The sequence below is a fragment of the Colletotrichum godetiae genome (assembly GCF_030913485.1).
Source record: "Colletotrichum godetiae strain CBS 193.32 chromosome Unknown BDP55scaffold_64, whole genome shotgun sequence".
Lineage (NCBI taxonomy): Eukaryota > Fungi > Ascomycota > Sordariomycetes > Glomerellales > Glomerellaceae > Colletotrichum > Colletotrichum godetiae.
In genome coordinates this window covers 38,144-61,101 of record NW_026851312.1, presented here as the reverse complement: position 1 = coordinate 61,101, position 22,958 = coordinate 38,144, and the positions used below count along the sequence as shown (strand labels likewise).

General features: G+C 53.9%; 6 protein-coding genes across 6 annotated transcripts; 2 read left to right on the top strand and 4 right to left on the bottom strand.

Annotated features, from left to right (window-relative positions):
• Positions 1-421: 421 nt before the first annotated feature.
• BDP55DRAFT_563537 lies at positions 422-2,398 on the bottom strand (the record flags this gene model as incomplete). Its single annotated transcript, XM_060570253.1, has 4 exons — positions 422-939; positions 996-1,096; positions 1,157-2,275; positions 2,328-2,398. The coding sequence occupies 4 exons, from the start codon at positions 2,396-2,398 to the stop codon at positions 422-424; spliced, it is 1,809 nt and encodes a 602-aa protein (XP_060423905.1).
• Positions 2,399-4,618: 2,220 nt separating this feature from the next.
• BDP55DRAFT_366118 (L-galactose dehydrogenase) lies at positions 4,619-6,450 on the top strand. The gene is made up of 2 exons (XM_060567076.1): positions 4,619-4,955; positions 5,036-6,450. Exon 2 carries the CDS (start codon positions 5,057-5,059, stop codon positions 6,230-6,232), a length of 1,176 nt encoding a protein of 391 aa, XP_060423904.1. The 5' UTR covers positions 4,619-4,955; positions 5,036-5,056; the 3' UTR covers positions 6,233-6,450.
• A 217-nt stretch (positions 6,451-6,667) lies between these two features.
• On the bottom strand, positions 6,668-9,372 carry BDP55DRAFT_733486 (uncharacterized protein; the record flags this gene model as incomplete). The annotated part of the gene is made up of 2 exons (XM_060580093.1): positions 6,668-8,911; positions 8,974-9,372. 2 exons carry the CDS (start codon positions 9,370-9,372, stop codon positions 6,668-6,670), a joined length of 2,643 nt encoding a protein of 880 aa, XP_060423903.1.
• A 4,334-nt stretch (positions 9,373-13,706) lies between these two features.
• On the top strand, positions 13,707-15,110 carry BDP55DRAFT_563585 (actin-like protein arp-6; the record flags this gene model as incomplete). The annotated part of the gene is made up of 2 exons (XM_060570255.1): positions 13,707-14,142; positions 14,200-15,110. The coding sequence occupies 2 exons, from the start codon at positions 13,707-13,709 to the stop codon at positions 15,108-15,110; spliced, it is 1,347 nt and encodes a 448-aa protein (XP_060423902.1).
• Positions 15,111-15,275: 165 nt separating this feature from the next.
• Positions 15,276-16,585, bottom strand: BDP55DRAFT_365908 (spherulin-1A). Its single transcript, XM_060567074.1, has 2 exons — positions 15,725-16,585; positions 15,276-15,673 (listed from the first exon to the last, which is right to left on the bottom strand). The coding sequence occupies exons 1-2, from the start codon at positions 16,200-16,202 to the stop codon at positions 15,441-15,443; spliced, it is 711 nt and encodes a 236-aa protein (XP_060423901.1). The 5' UTR covers positions 16,203-16,585; the 3' UTR covers positions 15,276-15,440.
• Positions 16,586-17,919: 1,334 nt separating this feature from the next.
• BDP55DRAFT_366026 (uncharacterized protein) lies at positions 17,920-20,410 on the bottom strand. Its single transcript, XM_060567075.1, has 5 exons — positions 19,912-20,410; positions 18,796-19,747; positions 18,521-18,559; positions 18,364-18,456; positions 17,920-18,310 (listed from the first exon to the last, which is right to left on the bottom strand). Exons 1-5 carry the CDS (start codon positions 20,208-20,210, stop codon positions 18,263-18,265), a joined length of 1,431 nt encoding a protein of 476 aa, XP_060423900.1. The 5' UTR covers positions 20,211-20,410; the 3' UTR covers positions 17,920-18,262.
• Positions 20,411-22,958: the final 2,548 nt, after the last annotated feature.

The window sequence follows — 22,958 nt, the reverse complement described above, 5'->3', positions numbered from 1 at the left end:
ATAGAATATAGCCATGCCAGCTTAAATTATGACGGCATCATCGCAACCTCATCTCTTCTTTCGGATAAGTCTGGTTAAGATGGGCAGAAGCGAGACAGCTACGTGATTTGCAGGCCTGCTAATTAGATACAACTTTCACTAGAGCGGCAATGCAATCATTCAAACTAGCATTCCACCATGGCGATTCAGGCTATCCGTAATAGCAATGCATACCAGCTTGGCGTTTATTGCTCTCATTTCAACACCTCTTTGGCTGCGTATGATTGATGACACAATACTTACAGCCTGTAATCACTTTGTTTATGGTTGGAATGGAAGCAAGGACTTTTGCCATGTCACAGATTGACTTCAATCATCGGAGTGGTCATCTTGAAATGGTTCTCCACCACTTTCTTCCTGTAAGAAACGACATGTACCTGGCTCAAGACTTGACAAGCATGAAAAGTTCTCCCTCCGCGGTGTTGTCACTGGCTACAAACAATCTCGAGAACACCTTGTCAAAGACGATGCCGGAAGGTCTGAAGCAGGTCGACCCAGTGCAGCTTCCGACGTTTGTACTCCAGAAAACGTCCGTATAACCAGTCTTGCAGTCTGCAGCAGCAACCGGATCATATTCACCACTAGTAAGTTTGGTGAACGGCACCACGGACACCTTGAAGCCCGTAGCAGGTGACCTGTTCCATGAGCCATGCAACGTGACGTACAGGTTTTGGAATGTGCCGTCGAATACGGCGCCGATGGGTGCGCTATGTGCTTGGATTGAAAGCCTGGGTGGCACGGAGCGTTGAGTACATGTATCGTCGTTGTAGGTGCTGTTAGGGGCGACGACAAATTGCTGGCCGACCTTGAAGCTCTTGTCCTTGATGACGGAGGGTTCCCAGACAGAGAAGCAGGTCGGGTACCCGTACCACTGGTCGTTTGCCTGGGAAGGATCACCAACTTGGAGTGATTGTCAGCTGTCTTGGATTATTTTCCCCACAGACGTGGCGACTTACGAAAGTTCAGCTCTTCTGCTGGGTTGTCGTTGTGGATGTCGTAGCTTTGGCCGTTGATTGTGCGAGCGAAGTCGTCACCGCTGTTCTCCACTCCCCAGATGCTTTGAGATCACTGTCAGCCTGTATATCGTTGAGAAACAAAATATTAGTGTTTGACGTACGCATTGTTTCCGTCCACTGCGAGAGCCACTTCATTACGCAGACCCCAGCCGAGAAGCCATCCCTGGGAGGCGTATGTGTAACCTCCGGATGGCACACTGCGCGTGTCAAACACTTTGACTACAGCACGCGCCACCGCCTTATTGAGCGATTCATAGTCAAAATTGCTGTAGGAGCCTTGCTGGATGACGAGAAGATGCGGTGTTGCCGGCGGGATGATGAGGTTGCGTGTCGGGTGACCTCCCTGCTGCATTCCCTTGACGACAACAGTCTGCGCGCTCACACTTTGAGCTTTTGCATCGTAGGCGTACGACCATGCGGTAGTCATGGAGCTGACGTATAACGTCTTACCATCGGGCGTCAAGCCGATGCCATGGTTTAGCGAAGGGTTACTGAACAGGGTCTTTGTGGAAGAGATGCAGCCATCGGCCCCTAAGGTGTGAGCCGTGACACCTTTTCCGGACTGCACGACGAGTAGATTGCCTTCAGAGTCAACGACCAATCCGCGGGGACCTGTCAGAGATCCAGCGAGCTTAACGGCCTTCCAGCCACTAGCAGTCTGGTATCCGAATCTGAAGGCACTGACGCCGGAGCACGAGCTGGGGACTGGAGGCACAGGGGCGCTAGATACGATGGAGGACGATGTCGAAGTAGAATGCGAAGATGAGACAGTTGCGGTTGCGCTGCTGGGTGAAACACCTGCCATCGTGACAGTAGTCTTGAGAATTGTGGTACTATGCAAAGTGGATGTCGAGAAGGTGGTCAGTAGAGTCGTTTTGGTGACGGTGCTGGTAGGACTTTCGCCATCATCATTGCCTTCTGCCCAAGAATCGAAGTCGATCGTCTGCGCCGGCTGGAAGTTGTGCACCCAGTGTCCTACGCGCTCGTGGATACCGAAAGTTGTATCATTGGCTGCCGGGTCACCAACTGGCACGCCAGAGGAAGCAAACGCCAAGTAGTTTTCTCCGTTGGGATCTAAAGATGTTGGATCGTTTCCGTATGGCGCCCAGTATGTGCAGCCTCGGCATAGTGCCGTGACGGAGTAGTGTGTATCATTGACGACAGTGCCGGGGAGAATGGTGTACTCTGCGTCTTCATATGGCGGGGGAGTGAAGTAGCCGCTATTAACTGTTAGTTATGATGCCGTTTGGACGGATCGAAATGGGTCCTCACAATGCCATTCGAGAAGAGACAACTACATCATTGCCATTGGCCCATACAACAGTCAAGGGATTATACGTCATGGAGCCTCCCCAGGCTAAGGCAGCCCAGCCTACCTCGATGGGTGCGGTGATCTGAAGAATGGCTTCATATGGCTGACCCGTTGCAGGTCCTTCAGGAATAGCGATGCCATAAGTGATACCGTCTGCGTTCGTATAAGAAGCGAAGCAACGACCCAGACTGTCGCAGTATGTTGACTGATCTTGGGCTAGGGTTACTGTCCTCTGGGTCAGCACGAGTCTCTAGGGTACGAGTGCGCACAAAACTTACCGGAGCTAATGAGCGCTACGGCGCTGAGGATCGTGGTGAGCCAACGCATGATCTTCGCCGGCTGTCCACTCTTGCGTCTTCAAATAGGCTTTGGTATTGCAGGAATATATATTCAAGAGGGGAACGCATCTTCAGATGTGGTTTTCTAAGCTTTTAAGTGAAGCATTGCTGACGGCTGAAACCAGCACTTGCCATGACCAGCGGTGGTTCGGAGCAATCCTTCATGCAGACTTCCGCAGTGACGAAAGAGGAAGTCATCTCGTATGGATGTACTGTGTAGAAATGAGACAGGACACGCGGGTCGCAACCAAAGATGGGAAAAAGTGCGCCGCTACAAGACATGGTACGAGTTAGGAGGGAAGGATGGGTGCCAATATAAAGGCCCAAAAGCTATTCACCTGCCAAGGCGGATGAATGCCATCAAGATATTGGTTCTGAATGATTACCATAGAGAAAGGCCGGTCCAAATGCCCTTGGCTATTTGGCACAATTTGAACATTGGAACACGAGCGCTGTGAACAGCGACGATCTAGAAAATCATGGGTGATCATTCGGGAGACGACAGACGCCCCCGGACAGATGGAAATGACACCTAAGAACCAGAGAAAGTGACGGCAAGCACTTGCTTGAAGAGGAGACTTTGTAGAGTGGGTAGGAGACATCGAGCTTTCAAAGAGTCTCAAGTGACGAGTGGAGGTTGTAGAGTTCTCATGGCAGAGGTCCAAAGCAGACACTTATCTGAGAGGTCGAAATGGACAGGCCATAGAATGAACGGTGGATTTACCAGACGACTGTCTGACCGGCCGGACAAAGAGCCGAACGAGGGATGTTCGGAGGCCAAGGTGAGTCAAGCTAGTAGGATATTATTGATTGCAATATTGCTGGGTTGGAACAGACAAGGGATTGATGCGGATTCAATGGAGCCTGAAGGTGCCGAGCTGCGCAGGGCCAAGTCGGGGGTTGTTAGGGAGAGATCATGAGGAGAGCAGTGACACATGGTAGGATCTTCAGGCTAATTGCTGTCCAATGCGAGCAGTCTGGTATGTAATGAATTGCAGATACTACCTGAGGCGGTATTAGCCAGATTATCCAGTGGTATAGGCAGTCCCACAATGCCACCGTTTGCTTGCCTGAAGATGGGCGGACTGGTTGTCCGACGACGGGCTTCGAGCAGAACTTGTAGATACATCAGCGTTGCGATAGGCACATCATTGGGCAAGGGAACCACGGGAGATTGAAGAACTGTGTCAGTCAATTGAAGAGAATTGATGCATAGTAATGCCTGTGCAACATTGAGTATGGGAGATGACTCATGAGGGAGAGCTCTTTGTGTTGTGATTCATCGTGAAACTGAGCCAAGTTGGATGAAGCTCTCATGAGGTGGTTCCTGTCAGCTGCTGGTAATCGATAACATCGTGATACCTCAGGTGAGGTAAGGTAGATAAGGTAAGATAAGATAGTGATATTCGACTTGATCTTACCTTACCTAAGCAGGCGGGGTCCCATCCGTCACCAAATGTCCCGGAAGAATGAGCGACCCATCTTAGCCTGCAGCTATGAGAGGGAGCAGGCGCTGGTGGCCTGTTTGACGAGATCTCACACGCCCATCTCTTAACTCCTGCAAAACATATCCGTGCTTGTTTTCCTCCAAGAACACCTCCGCATATTCGATCATTGTAACATTTCGGTCGTCCCAACGGAACTGTTCCAGATTCCGCAACTCTTTTCACTTGGTGTCTTGGGTTTCCTTGACCCTCACCGCAAACATGGTAGTCCTAGAAGCCTCGACACCCCAGCTTCCCCTCCAGAACCCCGCGTCACGCTGAGCCCCCGCAATGTCGGCGGAATGGGCAGTCGTCACGAAACTTGTCCCATCTTCATTCAAGTGAGTGAAGATGTATCCGATTCTACTGAACACTATATCTCTTCACCCAGCATGTCGCTATTCGAAGTTCTCTAGCTTGGCCATGGCCGCAAAGTCAAGCCACCCGGTTCACCACACCACGAACCTAGCCATCAACTTTTAGAGTTGCGCTCCGCGTCAGTCTATCCGGTCCTATGCGGAGGAACTAGAACAAGACCAATCCAATTCCAGAAACTCCCAAAAGAGAAGAAAAATACTCCCCCACCTTTCCGGCGGGGCAAATCGCATTCGGAGATTCGGACACGCGGGGGGACCCTGACTATCAATCATTGACGTGCTCGACTCGACATCTCTTTGAGCCGCTGGACTTTGAGCTGCGTTCATTGTGTACCACTCACAACAGCCAGCAGCAATACCTAGCTCCTGCAAAAGGTATCGACTAGGGAGTAGGTACGATAGCGAATCGAAGCTATAGTCCCTCAGTTCCTTTTTTGATTCGGAGCTAAGTCTCGGATTCTATCTGTAGAGCACAGAAAATACATCCGAAATGGCGGCCCCGCGCATAACCACCACCCGGCCGCTCTCCGCTGTCCTCCCGCCTCTAGTCCTCGGCACCGCAACCTTCAACTACCAATACGTCTCGGACCCCTCTCGGATGCCCTCCGTCGACATTGTCTCCCGCGCCCTCTCCCTCGGCGTAAATGCCTTCGACACCTCCCCCTACTACGGCCCCTCCGAGACCATCCTTGGCGCCGCCCTGCGCATCCTCTCCCCGCCCCGCGACTCCTACTTCCTCGTCACAAAGGCCGGCCGCATCGCCCCGACCGAGTTCGACTACTCCCCAGCTTGGATCCGCGCTTCCGTCCTCCGTAGCCTCGAGCGTCTCAATACCACCTACCTGGACTTAGTCTACACCCACGACGCAGAATTCGTAACCCCCGACCAGGTCGTCGCTGCCGTATGTGAGCTACGCCGTCTCCGCGACGAGGGCCTCGTTCGTTATGTCGGTATCTGCGGCTACCCTGTCCCGGTGCTCTGCGAGCTAGCCGAAAAGATCCTCCGCGAAACGGGCGAACCCATCGACGCCGTCCAGTCCTTTTCGCACTTTTGCATCCAGAATGATACCCTCGGCAGCGACGCGATCCTCACACGACTGAAAGATGCCGGTGTCGGTGTCGTGACCAACGCGAGCATGCTGAGCATGGGTCTGCTCACCACCCGCGGTGTCAACGACGGGCCCATGGCGAGTTGGCACCCGGCCCCAAGCCCCTTGCGCAAGCTATGCAAGAGCCTTGTAGTAATCGCCGAGGGAGCGGGAGAGAGAATGGAAGAGCTCGCTCTGTACTGGGCCATGGCGAACTGGGCGCGCGTAGGAGGTGCCTTTGGCAGCGAGCTGCTGCCGCCCATTTATAACGGTCCTACCAAGGTCGGTGTCAGCGTCATGGGCGTAACGTCCGTGTCTGAACTGGAAGAGACGTTCCTTGCGTGGCAGGGCGTGATGCGCGAGCTCGCCGCCGAGAGCGACAAGTCAAATCCCGCCGACGCCCCGGCCAGTCGGCTTGACAAGATTCAGCGGTTGGTCACGGAAAACATGTGGCCTGCCTTGGGCGAATGGCGGAATTACAGCTGGGCCAGTCCTGGCGAGGATTTCGTCAACCAACCTTCCGTCGCCGCCATCGATGTTGCCCTTCCTGCTGTCACTGCCGCCGAGCCACACTTGTAAGCCTGGCAGAGGACCCATTTCACTACGAGCAGAGTTGGTAGGGGAGGTCAAATTTTCAAACATAATGGAGAACAACTGGGGGTATCTCCCATGAGTAGATGGTATTGTCCAGCCACTTGGGACTATTGACATCCCGGTCACTTTCTTCATATATCTGTGTAAGGTAGATTGGGTAGAATACAGTGAGCGCTAGCCATTCACACGGCACAGAGCAGAAAAAAAAAAGAAAAGAATCACGTCTAATGGCCACCTCCCCCAAAAAGTTCACGCTGAACGCCTTGAGTGTCTTGGAGGTTCCCAATCCCCAGAGTGTATGCAAAATTCTGCCCCCCCCCATGTATTCACGCTCAGCCGTTGCCATCAAATTTGGCATAGTCATATCCCTCGATCATCCCGTCGTCATCCCGTTGTCATCCTCGTCGATCCGCACTCTGATCACTGCGTAACTCCAGTCGAACCCTCTACAATGTTTCCGTGACCTAGCCTCTTCGACTCAGCTTCTTCATCTGAGATGGGAGCCGGAGTCTCAGGTGTGATCGTGACCTCTGGCGTTAATGCCCCACTGCCGGGGCCAGGAGACACGTCTCCTTTGCTGGCGCCACCGACGGGCTCTTCGGGAATCGTTGGCGGTGGCTTTAATGTACCGGCGTTGGTCTGCACAGGCTCCTCACTGTGGACATCTTCCATGTGCTCAGCCTCGGGTTCATCTTCCGCTTCGGCCTTCTTGCTCGTAGTGGCAGTCCGAACCTCGCCTGAGACGTTATCCTGGTCCTGATTGGCCTCGCCATTTTCAATGTCAACGCCCACCATTTCCGCCAGGCTTCGGAAGTTGAACATTGGCTCCGTGTTGTCCCGATCGCCTTCTTCGCTTCTGTTGCCAACGCTCAGCTCACTGGCTCGAGGATCTGGATAGGCCTGATTGCTGTAGCTTCCAGCTGCACTATCAGCCAGAGACGATGAGATGGAAGATGCATTGCTCATCTGTCTCAAGTGGGAGGGCCCGCGGCTGGTCGTCGGGATCGGTAATGAGGGTGTAGAAGATGTGCTCTGGAAGCTGCTCTCGGATGACTGCGTCTCGACAGCCGGACGCTCGACAGCTTTGCCTTTCGAACTTGGTGCCGAGCCAGGTGCCGAAGTGGGAGATAGGGTGTTGCCCATCGGTGTTGCTGAAGCTACTGGAGAAGTTTCGGCGCTGGGCCCTGCTGAGGTCGTCTGCGCTTCCTGGAGTGTGGCCTCTACACGCAAGTTGCTGGTTGTGCTATTCCCTCTGCGTCGTCCAAGGCCAAGGGAGAGGCTGCTTCCGCTAGCAGAGCTCTGGCCAGGCCCATAGACACTCTGGCGGTCCTGCTTCTTGAGGGCCTTGCGCTCTTCCTTGTCCCTCTTCTTGGCCTCCTTTCGCTCCGCCTTTTCTTGTTTACGTTTTCGCTCTTCCTCGGCGGCGAGAGAAAGACGGACGGCTTCCATGAACATCATATCTTCGAGCTCCTCCATCCGACTTCTCCTATTGTTCAGCGCTCCGCGCCCGGAGGAGCTCCGTGGTCCAGGCTCAGGTCCAGCTGGAGCAGCTTCGCCTTCTGGATTACGGTGCGGGCTCTCCTCTGGCTGTTGGTTGGAAGGTCCAGAGGGGGTGCGGCTGCCAGTATTTCTCCGACTAAAACGGCCGGGCCTTGTGAAAGCAAAGCCGCGCTGCTGCTCGTTGTTTCCCATGAGGAAGGCCGCTGTGTGTAGAGCAGTTGCTGCTGCAGCCCTGCGTGCTTGGTGGGCTCGCTGCGCTGCGAGTTTAGTTGACCAATCCGGGCGGACCCGATCAGTAGTAACAACATTGGGGGCGTTGGCGGACAAGCTTTGAGCGCGCCGCCTGCCGGAAGTCGGGGAGGTAGGCGACAAGGTTGAGTTCAAAGAGCTCTGGGATGACATTGCGGTGCTTTGTGACGGGTAGCCAATGGCATATGATAGACCTCGTCGGAAAGGGGGAGCATCATAGGTCACGCCGAACTCGGTCTGCTGGCAGTAAGGGCACTGCGCGGGCTCGGATATCAGCATTTCTGGGGCTTCTTCCGGGTTAGTCGGGTTCGCAGGCTGCTCGGTCGGTTCGCCGTGATGCTCAGGATGGTGTGGGTCGGCGCGCTTGATCTGCACGAAACATTCGCTACAGATGGGCTGATCGCAGCAACGGGTGCGATTCAGGTAGGGAGGATAGGTTAGGAAACAGATGGGACACTCGGTAGCATCTTTGTACAGGAAAACCTCCAACGGCTGTCCGTTGACCAAGGGATCGTTGGGCAACTTAATCTCACGGGGCGCTACGTCGTTTGACGAGTTGCTGCGGGACCCTCCGCTCAGGGCTGCTGCGAGGGCTTTCGCCCGAGGCTTGAAAGGCGAGCTACTCCGCTGCTGGGCTGCGTTGGGCGATGATATCCCAGAGCCTGGCATTGAGCTACTACGATCCGATCCTACTGACAGAGACCTCGGACCCATTGGAACAGTGAGGTTGGCAAGGTTCTGAGAAGATTCGGTAGGAGAGGCGGGCGTGTTGGACTGGGGAATGAAATCGGGTGGAGGTTGCTCATCGGCGGCCGGGATATCAAGGCCGCGGCCGGCGCAGATGAGCTGATATTCGGTCCAGTTGTCGGAGTAGTCGTTGAGACCCCTCCAGAATGGTGCAAGTCGTCTCTCAATCTGCAGGGCCACGACTGTCAACCTTTGCAACTAGGGATCGAAACGTTTGGAAAGTCACTTACCTGCAATTGCCGCACAATGGGCTTGCTGAAGTCTTCGGGTCCAGTGTATGTACCAAGGGTTACAAGGTACCCGCCGTCGATATGCTCCTCCTTCAGACTCCGCTCACGTTCCTTTTCTCTGGCGACGCGTTCCCTTTCAAGTCGCCGGGCTTCCCGCTCCTGTCTTGTCTCTCTACGCTCGTAAGGCGCATCTTCTCTGCCTGCAGCACTGGAAGATCCGGCGGCTCCGAGGCCAAGGAGATTTAGATCGGCTCGACTAAAGCGGCTTTGCCTCCGTGAGCTGGCATGATCGTTTGCGGCTTCTCTGGAGGTGGAGTGGTTGAGATAGGCGGCCTGGCTTTGCCTGTAGTCGGTCGCAGGGTCGATCGGACGAGACTCTTTGGTGCTACTGTTACCCATGTTGGCTATCGATGGTATGACCCGGCGGTATTGCTTGGGATTTCGTCGAGTGTATGCTTTCTCGAAGTGAACAGCGCAACGACGGGTAGTCGGAGGCCCGGTTCAATCAGAACAGTGATTGCAAGTACAAAAGCAGCGGACCAAAGTCAATCACAGCAGTGCACTATGCAATGACAGGTAGTCCGGCCAAAGTTGATCCGGGAGAGAGTGTTGGCGTCGTAGTCGACGTGTGGTCGCAGTGTTGTCGGTGCTGATGCTGAGTGAAGTACCGCCGCAGTATGGTTGGAGATGAACCGAGTGTAATCAACAGCGCATCCTTCAGACGAAGTGGCAGAGAGCTGCAAGCATTGTCGAGGAGGGTGAGGGAAGGCAGGTGATGTTATTGATCGTCGGAGGCGGATGAGAGGTAGTACACCGTAGGTAGGATTCGAATGGGCGCGATGGGTTGAGATGGCGGGCGGTGATATCGGGGATGGTGATGATGGACGGATGGCGTTGGCAGTGCAGTGCAGGGTGACGGTCCAGGGGTCGCAGTCAGCGGATGTTGTTTTTGGGTGGTTAGGTGGTGCTGGGTTGGAGACCTGGGACCGGACGGGCGTGTCGGGTCGGGGAAGCTTGTGACGACGTGGATGTCGTACGTGCGTGGCTGGGCGCTGGGCACTGGATGGTGGGCGGGCCAAGATGGATGTGAAGGTTTCCAGGCGTGTGGAGAGACGATTTTCCCAAGAGGATGGAGAGCGAGTCTACCTTGGTTCAGGCAGGTAGATGGAAGGATAAAAGAATGAGTGAATGTAGAGCCAAGATGGCAGACGTGGGAGATGCAAAGGAGACGAGTGTGAGGTGGTCGTTGGAGGAGGGACGAGCAACAAATGCTTACGGGAAGGTGCGAAAGGTGTCGGGCGCGGAGGGCCGGGGGGCGCGGTTACGGTTGTCGGGTGCAGTGGAGAGCAAGGTTCCCAACGATCCAGGTAAGGTACCTCAAGGTAGTTGGGTAAGGTAGGTAGCCTGCTGCCTTGGTTACGACGGGAGACAATAGGTGTCAGGGGACCTCTCTACTGGTACTGTAGAGTTGCTGCGGACAATGTTTGGTTAATATCCAGGTAAAACACCTCGAGTTGAATGACAGATGAAGAAGAAAGCCCAGGCAGATGAAGCTCATTCTAAGGTACTTCAAGGTGCTAGAATAGGTACCTACTTTGACGGTTGGCTAAGGGAAGGTAGGTAGGTATGTAGGCACATACCTAGGTATCTTAAGCGTGGTAAGGTACGGAGTAGGTAGCTGTCACTGGTGTCGCCAAGGGAGATGTGACGTCTGACGTTGTATCCGTCCTCGAGCTGTCAGAACGGAAAGAAAAAGAGGGAGAACTGGAGCAAGTGGAAGTGGACAGCAAAATTGTGCAAGTGAGGTAAGGTACGTGTAAGAGGCCGAGAATCAAGGCAGACAGGGTCCAAGAGGAAATCCGGATCCCAGTGGAGAGAGTCTTTGAGGCCGGTAAGGACCGCAAGGTACGAAATATTACAGTAGGCGGGTGTGCGGCGCGAGGTTACCTGCCCCACCTTACCTTCCATGGTTCAGTGTTTCCAATGGATAAGGTAGAGGCGTCGGGCGGTTAAGTTACGAGAAGCAGGGGAGGTACCTCGTATGGTTGGTTATTTGGGTGTTGGGGATTGTAGCTTTCCCAAGGCACCTACCTCTCCGTTGGGGACCTTACCTCACCTCGCCTTTGGGGGCGGTTTGCTGGGTCACCGTGGGTGAGGTGGATGAAGTCTGGACCGAAATCGCTGGCTGCACCGGCCCGGCTTGGTTCTTGGCCTCAGATCTACACTCTTGGGGCTTGGAAGGCACCCGACTCCCATCTCCCAACCTGCGTGGAAGGCAGGAGAGGAATGGAAGTGAACTCTTCTTACCTTGGGTAGAGTGTAATACGGGAAGGAGAATAGCTTCGGAGGTTGTGAGGTGGGTTCTTTCCGCTAGAGTCATTATACGCAGTCCATACTCGTAATGGAACTCATGGACCTGGGAAGTACAGAGTACCTTAGTCCGGATATACACTATGCCTTGGGTCTTTCCTGTGCAACAATGGAAGGCTCCACGGCACCTCCTTCCCATACATACATACCTATGTACTTCTTCGACGCCAATGGAGGAAGGAGACTTCGAACCACGGAGGGGCAAGAGGCTGGCGTGGAAGGTGGAGCCCGTCTGCGGCCTGCGTGCCTGCCACTTACGAGGTACCTACACCATCGGCGGGACCCCTCCTTTCCCCGACATTCAACATCCAACCTAATGCACTTGAGGCCTGCTACTATTAGCAGTACAGCTCTTTCTCACTCTTATTCTAGAACACTCGCAGTACTGGGCTAATTAGATCGTATTAATCCTTTCACTCACCCTCATGCCTCTCTCTCATCGACATGATATTACATTCACATACTTCTCACGCAGACAAGACCTCAAAAAAGCTTGTCCTGACCCATTAGCTTGGAGCCTTGGAGGACACCCACCCCTCCTCACTCTTATTAGCTAAGCAAGCCTGTCCATCATGAGGGGTTGATGAGAGATTGATGAGGTGAGAGCTGAAAACCCTGCTTCCGGTCTTTCCGCAACCAGTCATTGTTGCTCACTGACTGTCACTGATGTTGGATGTCATTCGATAATGTCGATAATGTCCCTCCCATTTGAAGTCCATCAAACACCATCAACCGTATTGGTGACGATCCAACGTCTTTGGCCCCTATTCTGTCCTCCGCCCGGCACTTGAACAACTCATCGCCCGTCTGTCTCATCCAATCCACCATGACCCCCGCGGCCCCCCTTGCCGTCTAATGCTTCCCGATCCCAGTGCGGCAAGTGCCTCTGAAAGCTCCCGACGGACATCTCCCGCCTGTATCCATGAATCTTGCGCCCAAGGTAAGGCTTCATGCGCACGACATCTCGCAACACCTCGTCCTGCAGAGCTATGATGCCTCACGGGCTTGAGCGCCTGTTGCGCCCAAAGTATTCGTACCGCCCTCCACTAGTCTGTCTATGTACTCTACCAAAGATCGAGCCCACTAGGTACCCTCGCATCTACGCTCCTCCACGTGTCAACCGCCGTGTACCGCCATACAATGCACCTCAACGACGGATCCTCCCCAAACAACTGTCTTTCATCATTCATGCCCCCGGAGCCTTCGACCATGTCAACTACCTTGGAGTGCTAGGCTGCTTGTATTACACGCAGGTCTCAGCCTGGGTTTGCTGCCCTGCATGCACTCCAACTAAGGAATACAAGGCGGCTGGCATGTGCTTCCTGGGCTAGACACTGCAAAGCATACAAACTGCAACACTAACGCGATAGATATCCGAATAATTTGGTCTTCATAGGCTCACCTGTGGCGTTGTCCAGCGGATTGACGCGACGCAAAGAGTCCAAGACAGGCACGCGCGCTGGATATAACGGCTGCGTTTCGTGGGGTGCCTCGAGAGCTCCTGCCAGGCACCCTCTATCTATATCAAAAGCCCCGACCGCCTGTCGCCTTATCTCTGTAACCAATGCCATGACACCGTCGCGTGATGCTCTGAGACACTCATCCCACCATGTTCGCGGCGGTGAGGACATCAAAACGCCATCTGCACCCCACGTCGCACAATGGCGCTTCAACCGCTAACTTCGTCTCATTGATGCCATTTTCATCCTTGCAGTAATAGCCTACCTACCGCAAAAGTCTCCTTGTCTAGTTATTTCGAGATGTTGATTAGCTCAGACGCGCCTGGCGCGAGATAGGCTTTGCCCATGTAGCTAAGTATTGAGAGGAGGTTGAATCCAGAGTTGGAGTTTCTCAAAGGTTAGAGCACCTCAAATTAGAGTGATACTAAACAGCACAGCCGACAGTCATACCATTGGAACGTCAACTAATCTTTTCCGCTAATACCCCGGGTTTCTTGCGTCTAAGTCGGTATCGTAGGATTTACTCATGTCTCGAGTCTGTCGAACAGAATGTTTCCAGGACCAAGAAGGCATGGAAAGTGGATGTATTGCGGAACCTAGGAGATAATCCAAAAACGCACATTTGTGACATAAGGTAATCAGTTTAAATCATCAGAAGTTTACGAGGACACTTTTCAACGATTGCAAGCTCTTGGCAGACTGAGAGTCGCATCATGTCCAGGTCACTGGTCTCGCTGTATTATGTCAGCAGTATCGGTGATGGAATGGCCGACCACCGACAAATATCCGTCCATATCCGTAGTCCAAGCTCCAATGTCCAGAACTCCCAGCGCAAAAGTTCACGCTTGCTTCAGTCTTCCCAGTCATCGTTGCGCCGCACTCGCAACAGTGCAAGTTGTCTCCATGGCTGGTGGCCGCAATATCAAGTCTTCAGGCCCTGGGCCTCCGTCGCGGACGCTGGTACTCGACAATGGCGCATCTACCATCAAAGCCGGCTTCGTTTCCGACGAACACACCGAGGAGCCCCGAGTAATACCAAACTGCATCGCCAGAGATAGGGCGAGGAAGGTCTACGTCGCATCTGACCTCGACAAGTGCCGCGACTTTGGCGAAATCCAATTTCGGCGACCAGTTGAAAAGGGGTACATTGTCAACTGGGAAGCCCAGAAGGAGATTTGGGACCACGAGTTCTTCGACGACAAGGCGGCGCAAAAGTGCGACCCCTCCGAAACCAGACTGCTCCTGGCAGAACAGCCCAACTCGTTGCCCACTTTACAGGCCAATTGTGACCAGATCATCTTTGAGGAATATCAGTTTGCCAGTTATTACCGTGGCAATGGTTCGTGACTTCGCCGATTCTACGTCTCATTGACCCGGCTAACTTTTGTCTTCCTAGGGGCCTCATTCAATGCGTACCACGATATTCAAGGTATCCTCCAGACCCCTCGAGACCCGACGTCAGTGCCCCAGATTCCGGCCGAGACTGTGCTGCTCATCGACTCTGGATACTCAAATACGATCGTTATGCCTCTCCTCAACGGCAAGCCTCTGCATTCCGCTGTTCGCAGGCTTGACGTCGGTGGGAAGCTCATGACGAACTACCTGACGCGCTTACTTTCCCTACGATACTACGACATGCGAAACGACACATACATCGTCAATGAGATCAAGGAGCAAGCTAGCTATGTTTCACTTGACTTCAATGGGGATCTCGAGAAGACTTGGAAAGGCACGAGGGGCGAGAAGAGGGAACCGTACGTGACGGGAGCCGGCATTGCCAAGGACTACGTCCTGCCCGACTTCCACACCAAGACAAAGGGCGTCGTTCGAGACTACGACCCTGCTATGCATACAAAAGCAAGGAAGATGGCAGCGCGCGCCGCTGACAACGACGAAGACATACTCACGCTCCGAAACGAACGCTTTTCAGTTCCCGAACTGCTCTTCCAGCCTTCTGACATTGGGCTCCGACAACCTGGGCTCGCGGACGTCATTATGCAGTCTCTTTCCGAATTGCCAATTGGGCTTTGGCCCGGGCTCTTGGCTAATATTGTGGTCGTTGGCGGCAACGCCCTGTTTCCCGGCTTTATCCAGCGACTGGAAAAGGAGCTTGTCAAGAGGGTTCCCGACGCCTGTATCGTGAGGGTGGCCCATCCCGTCGACCCTATCACGAGTACCTGGCACGGCGGTGCCAAACTGGCCAAACATTCCGACATTCACAAGCTATCTGCGACCAAAGAAGAGTATGAGGAGTACGGCGCTGCATGGGTTGCCCGCAAGTTCAGCTCTGGAAACACTGGTGCCTGAATTACTACTACTCCAAAGACCTACCAGAGCGGTGAGTTACTATCAAACAGCCCTGGAATCGTCTCACAAGCATGTGCCCTGTAGGTGTACATCGCAATTCTATGTAAGCAAAAACAGCCAGCCTCTAAACAGTCGAATACTACTAGAATGTATCAGACAAACCGCTCCACGATGCCATCTGCCACGGGTATCTATGATGCAATCCTCCATCCATACGTTCTGGCCAAACAAGGATTCTCGGTCCCGACGATATGGAATGTCTTTGCAGCTATTAGCATCGACCATGCTTTTCGTCCATGTCGATATGGCTATGAGCATACTATAGGCTACCTACTTGGAGCCAATAGCTTCGCACCGCTTCAGGCATTCTGCAGTGCCAACCGCGGCACCAGTTCCGACGGCCGGGATATCGCGTCGTAGCTGTGCAAACTTTGCTGATAGCGGGTTTCCTCCGAATGCTGCTGCCACTACACTCTGAGGAAGGCCGAAGAGTCCATTCGCGACATTGTGGGTGCCGGCGTCTTCTGAGCTCAGAGCAGAGATCAGAGTAGCATTATCGCACCCTTGAGTGGTGAGCATGGGCAAGAAATATGGAGGCATACAATGAAGCTCACCTGTGTTTTGCATCATATGCAAACTACCTTGCGGAAATAGCGTCATCATCCCGGGCGCCAAAGTTGTTTTGACCACCCGAGCTCCGTTTTCTAGCGTCATGTAGGTCTCGGTAGTCCCCTCGATCGAGACCACATAGTTGGAAGCACGAGCGTGGTAGTGTGGCGGCAGCATAGCGCAGGGACCGAGACTGATCCAAGCCATGGTCATGCTATTGCCAACAGTTGCTGGGAATGTCGCGGCATTGGCGTTGACAACGCCCCCGGGGTTATTGGTGTGGTATTCATGGGCGAAGTAGTTGAACGTCCAGTCTTTATCGTCGAGAAGGATATTAAGCTTATCGAGCTCTGTCGGACTTGTCCTCAGCGATCGAACAAGATCTGGGTACAGGGTGTCATCTGTGGCGTTGATGAAGGCTGCAAAAAGACAAAGGAGCAAGAGAGAAGAAAGTCTGGTTGGCGACGGGGCGAACATGACCATGTTGGACGAGGTGAATAAGATTAAGACGTCCAGAAGGTGTCCAAGTCAGTCTTGAAGATGCCGTTTCTAGATCGATTGTTATCCCTCCGACGAACCAGAACAAGGTGAACTTATAGTAGCTTGTGAGGCTCAAATCGGTTGCCAAGAAGGACGCCTCTTTCCAGGGAAGTCACCACGAGACCTCGGGGGATACCATGGCACCGGAACAGTCTCCGCTTGACGTCTAGACCGATAGAATAGAGCGAAAAGGGGCAGAAGGCCTTTTGCTGGGATCGCTCCATCCAGCTGTCTCGAGGCCAAAGCCGTCATCTTGGGTATGCGATCAAGATTTTCCCCCAGTGCAGCGCACGATCGACAATGACCTACATGTTGTCTGGCCTGAGAATGGTCGAAGACGAAGGAGGGTTTCGAGAAGATGAGGACCCTGAGAAAGCACAGAAACCTTGAACGTCCTGTGCTAGGGGACGGTGCGACTTGCCACGTCCTCCAACAGCTGGTAGACGAGCACACCAGTGACAGTCAGGGCAACGCTGTTCAACCGGTCAGGGCGGAGGAGGCGATTCTGGGTACACCGGGCACTCGTATGAAGCATTTCCTCGGGCTTGGCATATCAACACAAAGAATAATCATGGTCTCATCTGTGGAGAAGGCTCACAACCATCCCTAAGATCTATCCTACCAACTTGTTCACGCTCTCGACCAAGGCATGTCTTGAATGAACGCTTCCACTCAACGTGTGACTAAAAGTGTCCACAAGATCGTTTCGTATGACAAAGTTACGCCCGAGAAAGAGCAGAGGAGAGGCAAGGCGTTGTTGTATTTGTCCAAGTAACCTCGTGATTCCATCACTCCCAGCTTTGCCATGTTGTAGGTCGAGCTTTTTCCTACTTAATCATAGGATTTCTCGACAAGGCTATGCTTCCACAATGTTGTATAGCCTCTTCCGTTCACATGATCAGGCGACCATGTCAGCTCACTGGGTGATACGGATGAAAGGGTCATATCTCTTGGGCGTAGCCATCATGTGCCGCTCCTTGAGAGCCTCGTGGTTGAGATGACGGCCGAGGTTAGAACCTACCTTGAGGCTGTCAATTTGGACAAATGATAGATACTATTCAGCATCGCACTGAGTGAAATAAATACCTTTATTAGACTAAACAGGAAACAGCCACGGGTTGCCCGAGATTTGTGGCTCGTGACGGCGATTGAACTTCGAGGCAAACTGCAATGCCAAATACCTGTGTCACAAAATGTCTATTCCCGTAAGTGACAAAATTGATCAGCTGGGTGACAGAGCCATGGGTTGGAAGCATCTCCGGAATCTCCCTCCCGAGCGACGTCTTCTTTTCTGAAGCTGTATATTGTTGACGGTGACGGAACTTGATCTACTTGGGCCATCATGCGAATGAATCTAGAAGGAGACGTGCGAGACTAACGATCGTCCGAGAGAGAAAGGTGCAAAACGGTGAAGCAACAGCGATAGTAACCAGCAGTGTCAGCCATGAATATAGAAATCAGTCGGATCCATACAGCCGTCTGCAGATGTCTCTTGTCAAAGGTTTCACCAAGAGAAAACAATCTGGCTGAATACGGCACACGAAAAGTGGGTGTAAAAGAGTTGGGATTGAGGTCAAGGTTGTCTAATACCGCTAAATCATTGGCAATCAACGCCTCAAACGCTTTGCTTTAAGGGTATCTCACAAACAATGAAAGCGCTTGGTGACGTGACGAGGGCTCGCCGGCTCTGCTAATGTTGCCCACGCAAAAAAAAAACCAAACAGTACAGAAGTTCGCCGTGAGACACGCTGCAAATCGGCCTTCAAAGCTGACAAGAACGCCATGGAAGCCTCGCTCTGCATCGTCAGACAATGTGAGGATGAGGGATGTCCTGGGATATTTCAATCCCGACAGTGTCACCTGGAACTCTCAGCTCCAGTTGGTCTCAAACCCCGCGACTTGCGGTGACTGACTGACGATCGGAGTCCGTCGTCTCGCCCAGATGATACATCCCTACAGGTGTCGCAGGAAGCGACCACGGCTCGAGCACCCTACCAAAAGAGTTAGCGATCTGAACGCGTCAACGAGGTTGTGGGGATCGGACAGTCACACTGCGAATGTTAGCCAAGCCACAAGAGATACCGTTGGTGAGAGGCGGTCTTACGAAAGTTGAGGTTGACCCCTCGTTGTGAACCAAGCAGTAGCCACCACAGCAGCCTCTACAGAGCCTCTGTGTACGATCAATGCAGTCGTGACACTATTTTCTTGCCGTCAGCTCGGGTCTCTTGGACAATGACCTTGGGTCCAGTATCGCCACTTACATTGCTACCGCATTCCCAGCAGCTCTTCGTGATACGAGCCTATGCAAGGGTATGTTTGTCAGCATCGTCGGGTCCTCACTAGCCACGCATACTCTCGCTGGATGCTAGAAGCTCAAGGGAAACGAAGAAGGGGGGAACATGGATAGCATTGTGGCATACACTTTGGAACCGGCCGGGCCAGACGGCAAAGGACGTCCGACTCAGCCCAGCAACACCATCTGCGCATCAATGACCTCGCCCATGGTGCAGTTCGGGAAGCAGGCGCCATCTCGTACCTTGATCTTGGGCTGGCTCTCGTGCTCCTGGTGCTGAACCCAAGCACCGCCCTCGGCGTCGACGACTATCACATCGGTGTCGGCCAACTCGGTCACGGCGCTGGGTGTCTGGTAGCATTCCTCGCACCACCACTTATTGCAGCCGGCGCAGTATCTCTCTCGCAGACAGTCGATGCATCGAGCAATGAAGGAGGATTCCGATCCGGTGCAGAGCTGCGGTGCCGTTGCGGCCTTGACTGACGAAGCCAAAGGAGGCGGAGGTGATAGGAGAGGACGTTGGATCGCCGGAGTCCCATTGTGGACTGACATGCCCTCGGGTGCAGCACCGCACCCGGCACAGCCGCCCAACGCGACTGTCGCCACGGCCCAGTGCCGGGCGGTGGTCGGGATTCTTACCTTGCCGTACGCAAGCGAGTTCATGTGGTAAGGTCCCGTGCAAGCAATGGCGTCGAATGCAATGATGCCGTGGCAGTCAACCAGAGTGTTGGCCCATTCCTCTGCCAGCGGACGTGCAATAATGCGACCTTTCCTGTGGTACCAGTCCTCTTCCTCGCTGCGTAGCGAGGATGTCAACGCCTGTTGTGACTTGGCATTCCACCCTGCGCTAATCTGCGCTGCATGCGAAGCGGTGCCAGACGGTACACCGGATGTTGCCAACGAGGGCAGCGGAGTGTCTTTGGCACCGAAAACGTAGAGGCCTTTCAGCCGGGGCATGCCCTCTGGTCGCGACGGTCTGCAGGCATATTGGAGAGATGCGCACAGCTTGCGCTCGTTTAGGTTCTTGACGCCTCGGATGGACAGGAGTCGCACGCTATAGGCCGGGTCGAGAATGATTTCGTGGCAGAGCTCGGCCGTCACGGACAAGCCGTCTAGGACCAGCGTTTGCACATCTTGGAGGATGTTTTGTCGGCGGATGCTGGAGAAGATGCCTCTCAGTGGACCGGAGTAGAAGCTGTTGAGGGTGGCGCGTTAGTCGAGGTGTCTGTGTCTGTAGCACCGCCATCGGCCCTCTCTGGCATCCCCACAGCGACTACCTAGTTCGCCGCGACCGGGGGCAGAGAGAAGAATGTCACCGGCGGTGGTGGAGTGGAGAGGAGTAGAGTAGATTGGACGCACTCATCTTCGGTCAGATTCTCATCAAGTTGGACATTGCGCCAGACTTCACCGCCGCGATCAATGCCGTCAATTTCAAACTGCGCCGCGCGTACGTGGGTGAGATCAAGATGGCGAAATACACCTGAAGTGTGTTTGATGAGTTCTCGAAATGCTCGGTTCGTGGAGGCAAGACTCAGGCGATCATAAGCGGAGAGGTGAGGAGCTGTGTGGGCGAGGATTAGAGGATTGGAGAGGAAATGGAGGAGATTGGTGACCGAATTCTGGTAAAGCGTGTAGGCGTCCTCGACGTCCTGGAGCATGTTACGGCGAACGCGCGCGAAGGGTGGAAACGTGGGAATAGAGATGAGGTATTACGCGACGGCCGTAAACCTCGAGGGTTCGCGGCGATCAGTCTGTAGGTTAAGAGGTGGTGATGTTGTTGTTGTTGTAAGACGGGAAGAGAGAGGCTGAGAGCCAGGAAGCCGAGCAGTAGGTGGAAGAATGGCCGTCGAGGGAGGACGGGCAGAACTTAGGCGCAGGCGCAATCGCAATCGGGTTTGGGTGTCAGACTGATGATGCTCGCTGTTTATATGGGAAGATAAGAGCTTTCGGCTTGGTACTTAGTGATCCAGACCAGAGACGTCTTGGGGCGGACGACGTGTCGGCCTAAATATCTTCGGCATCGAACCCTACCAGGTACAAGAGAGGGAGAACGGTGGGCTACCGCGTTACGTAGTGTCCAGGCAAGACAAGAAACGTGAGAGTGTCTATCCTTAGCTTCACGGTGAAGAGGTACCCCGTCAAGCAAGGCGAGACAGGGAACTTTGGAAGCATTAGATGTACATCGAGCAAGGGACCTTGGGGGTCAACCGCTGCGTACGCAGAGTCGACAAGATGCGCCGAGAAATGCAGCACGGGCAGGCTAGAGCTGTGCAGGCTAGACCGGTCCAAGGTCCAAGTGGACGGTCGTCCATATTGCCCACCCCCCCCCCCCCCCGGTGCTATCATCCAAGTCCCCTACCTACCGACGTACGCCCCCATCCGGGCCTTCGCACCGGAAGTGCACGTAGAGGCTGGCACAGAGCGAAGAGCGGAGGGCAAGTATAGACGCAAGAGACACAAGTGTCTTTACCATCCACTTGTCGCTCGCCTTTTGCTTCCCCATCATCTTGCAGGGCAGGCATTATCGGCAGAAGGTGGTAGCATGGGTGGTGTGGTAGTGTAACTGTATAGCAGCTATCTGGGGTTGGCCCGGTTGGGTCGACCGTCGGACCCTGAAAGAGAGGATCGGCCGTGTCCAGTCAATGGAACCATCTGTGGCAGACGGGGGGGCAAAGAATAGTGCGGTTGAAACGGAAGAGCTTCAACCCGCCGCCTGGTGCGGTCTTGGCAACTGCAAAGCAGCAGAGAAGGTCCGCTGCGCTGGCACCTCGACGTCGATGTTGAGAATTTCTCAAAAGTATCCGTATCCTGCGTACTGCTACTCGGTACCTTACTCCGTGCCAAGCATGCAGGCCTTTATGCGCCCTTGCTGACTTGCGCGGTAGCTTGGGAAGAGTATAGGTAGAGTCAGGAAAGCCAATAAGGTACGGACCGAAATGTGAGGCACTGGACGGGGGGGGGGGGGATGTGTATGGACACTGCTTGAACCTTGGATGAAGGCCCGAAAGGTTGTGGAAAGGGGGTGGGGGAGGATTGGGGACGATGATCCAAGTCAAGGTAGGTAGTTGTGTTGTTGAGGTCTGGCGCGATGAAATGAGATGAGATGAGGCACATTGCAGTATACTCCTTCATTAAGGCAGGTCAGGTATGTTGAAGTCCTTTTTCTCAAAGGAACATACCGAAGGCCGAGATTGCGGATCTGAGAATGTTTGTATGTCGAGATTAAATGGGGGTTGACAAGTTGAGTGAGCCCAGATGCGCAAAACCGCGCAGTCTTGTCCGAGATAACCGGGAGGGTCTGCCTTGATTGCGCGACATTCGTACGGTTATAGAGAGACAAGAACAGGTTTCCCCGGTCATGCTGGGCATCAGTCAACGAGCGCATGTTTCTCAAGTCCCCTCAAGTCCCTCATCCGGATGGTGCTCTCATCTCATGCTGCCCCGTCAAGCTCCATCCCGCGCAAGAAAGACGTCTACGGGATCCAAGCTCCAATGAAGCTTGTCAAGCTGGGCATGTCTTAAAAGTGTTACATGACCAAATTAGCTGCTCCAACCGCTTAAACCTGCCATGCTTAGTCCGGGGATCGCTGGGCTAGCTGGTTAGATTGTTCGCAAGCCGTGAAAGCCCACCACCAACTGCACAACAGCACGCCTGCCGCAGCGCAAGCTTATTGCTGGTTCGCTGTTCGGTGTTTCTGGCCGAATCAAAAGCAAAACCCCAAAATCCTCGAGCCAGATGTGCTTTTCTAACCTCCCACAGGCTGCATACTCCGTACAGCAGCTTCGCTACTCCGTACGTAGGGTTGCCCTATCCAATACCAACGAAAGCCTTTCGTGGGGTAACCAGATGGACTATTCCCGCTCCGCTGCCCTGCGCTGCCGCTGTGGCGGTCTCACAGAGTGACCACACACACACACACACACACACACTCCTCCGACGGTGCCGCCTTTGACTTTTGGCTTTCACCCACCGAGAAGATACCGCCCTAGCACAGCGGGATGGATGTTCCTTGGCCGGCGCTCGACTCGAACTGCTCATTTCGCTGTATCCGCTTTGCGTACCTCGGGTCATGCTGCCTCATCCTGAAGCTGCAACTCGCAGCGAAGCGACTGTGCTCATCTGTCCGTGCCTCTGGAGAGGTCCCATACTTATCTGCCTCATTGCTCGGTGCGGAGTTGAAAGTTGCTGCAAAGACGTTGGATACCGAGTGTCGAGCAAACTCAGGAAGCACAGGAGCGAGCTGCGCGTAGGAGCTAGAGGGGGTTCCCATGCCTATTTTGGGTATTGTTTCGGCGCGCTGATCCGCTAGCTAGCCCTGCTCCGGGGGGCTCGGAGTGACAGTCCGGAGTCGCGGAGTCGGGAGTTTTGGCCACATTTGTTTCTGCTGTTTTTGGTCAATGTAGAC

Coding starts and splice junctions, on each gene's coding strand:
- BDP55DRAFT_365908 (XM_060567074.1), bottom strand. CDS start 16,202: ATGGTCATGTTCGCCCCGTCGCCAACCAGACTTTCTTCTCTCTTGCTC. Junction 15,674..15,724: donor GCATATGATGCAAAACACAG/GTGAGCTTCATT, acceptor TCACCACTCAAG/GGTGCGATAATGCTACTCTG.
- BDP55DRAFT_366118 (XM_060567076.1), top strand. CDS start 5,057: ATGGCGGCCCCGCGCATAACCACCACCCGGCCGCTCTCCGCTGTCCTC.
- BDP55DRAFT_366026 (XM_060567075.1), bottom strand. CDS start 20,210: ATGCTCCAGGACGTCGAGGACGCCTACACGCTTTACCAGAATTCGGTC. Junction 19,748..19,911: donor GAGAATCTGACCGAAGATGA/GTGCGTCCAATC, acceptor CACCCTCAACAG/CTTCTACTCCGGTCCACTGA. Junction 18,311..18,363: donor AGGGGTCAACCTCAACTTTC/GTAAGACCGCCT, acceptor TAACATTCGCAG/TGTGACTGTCCGATCCCCAC.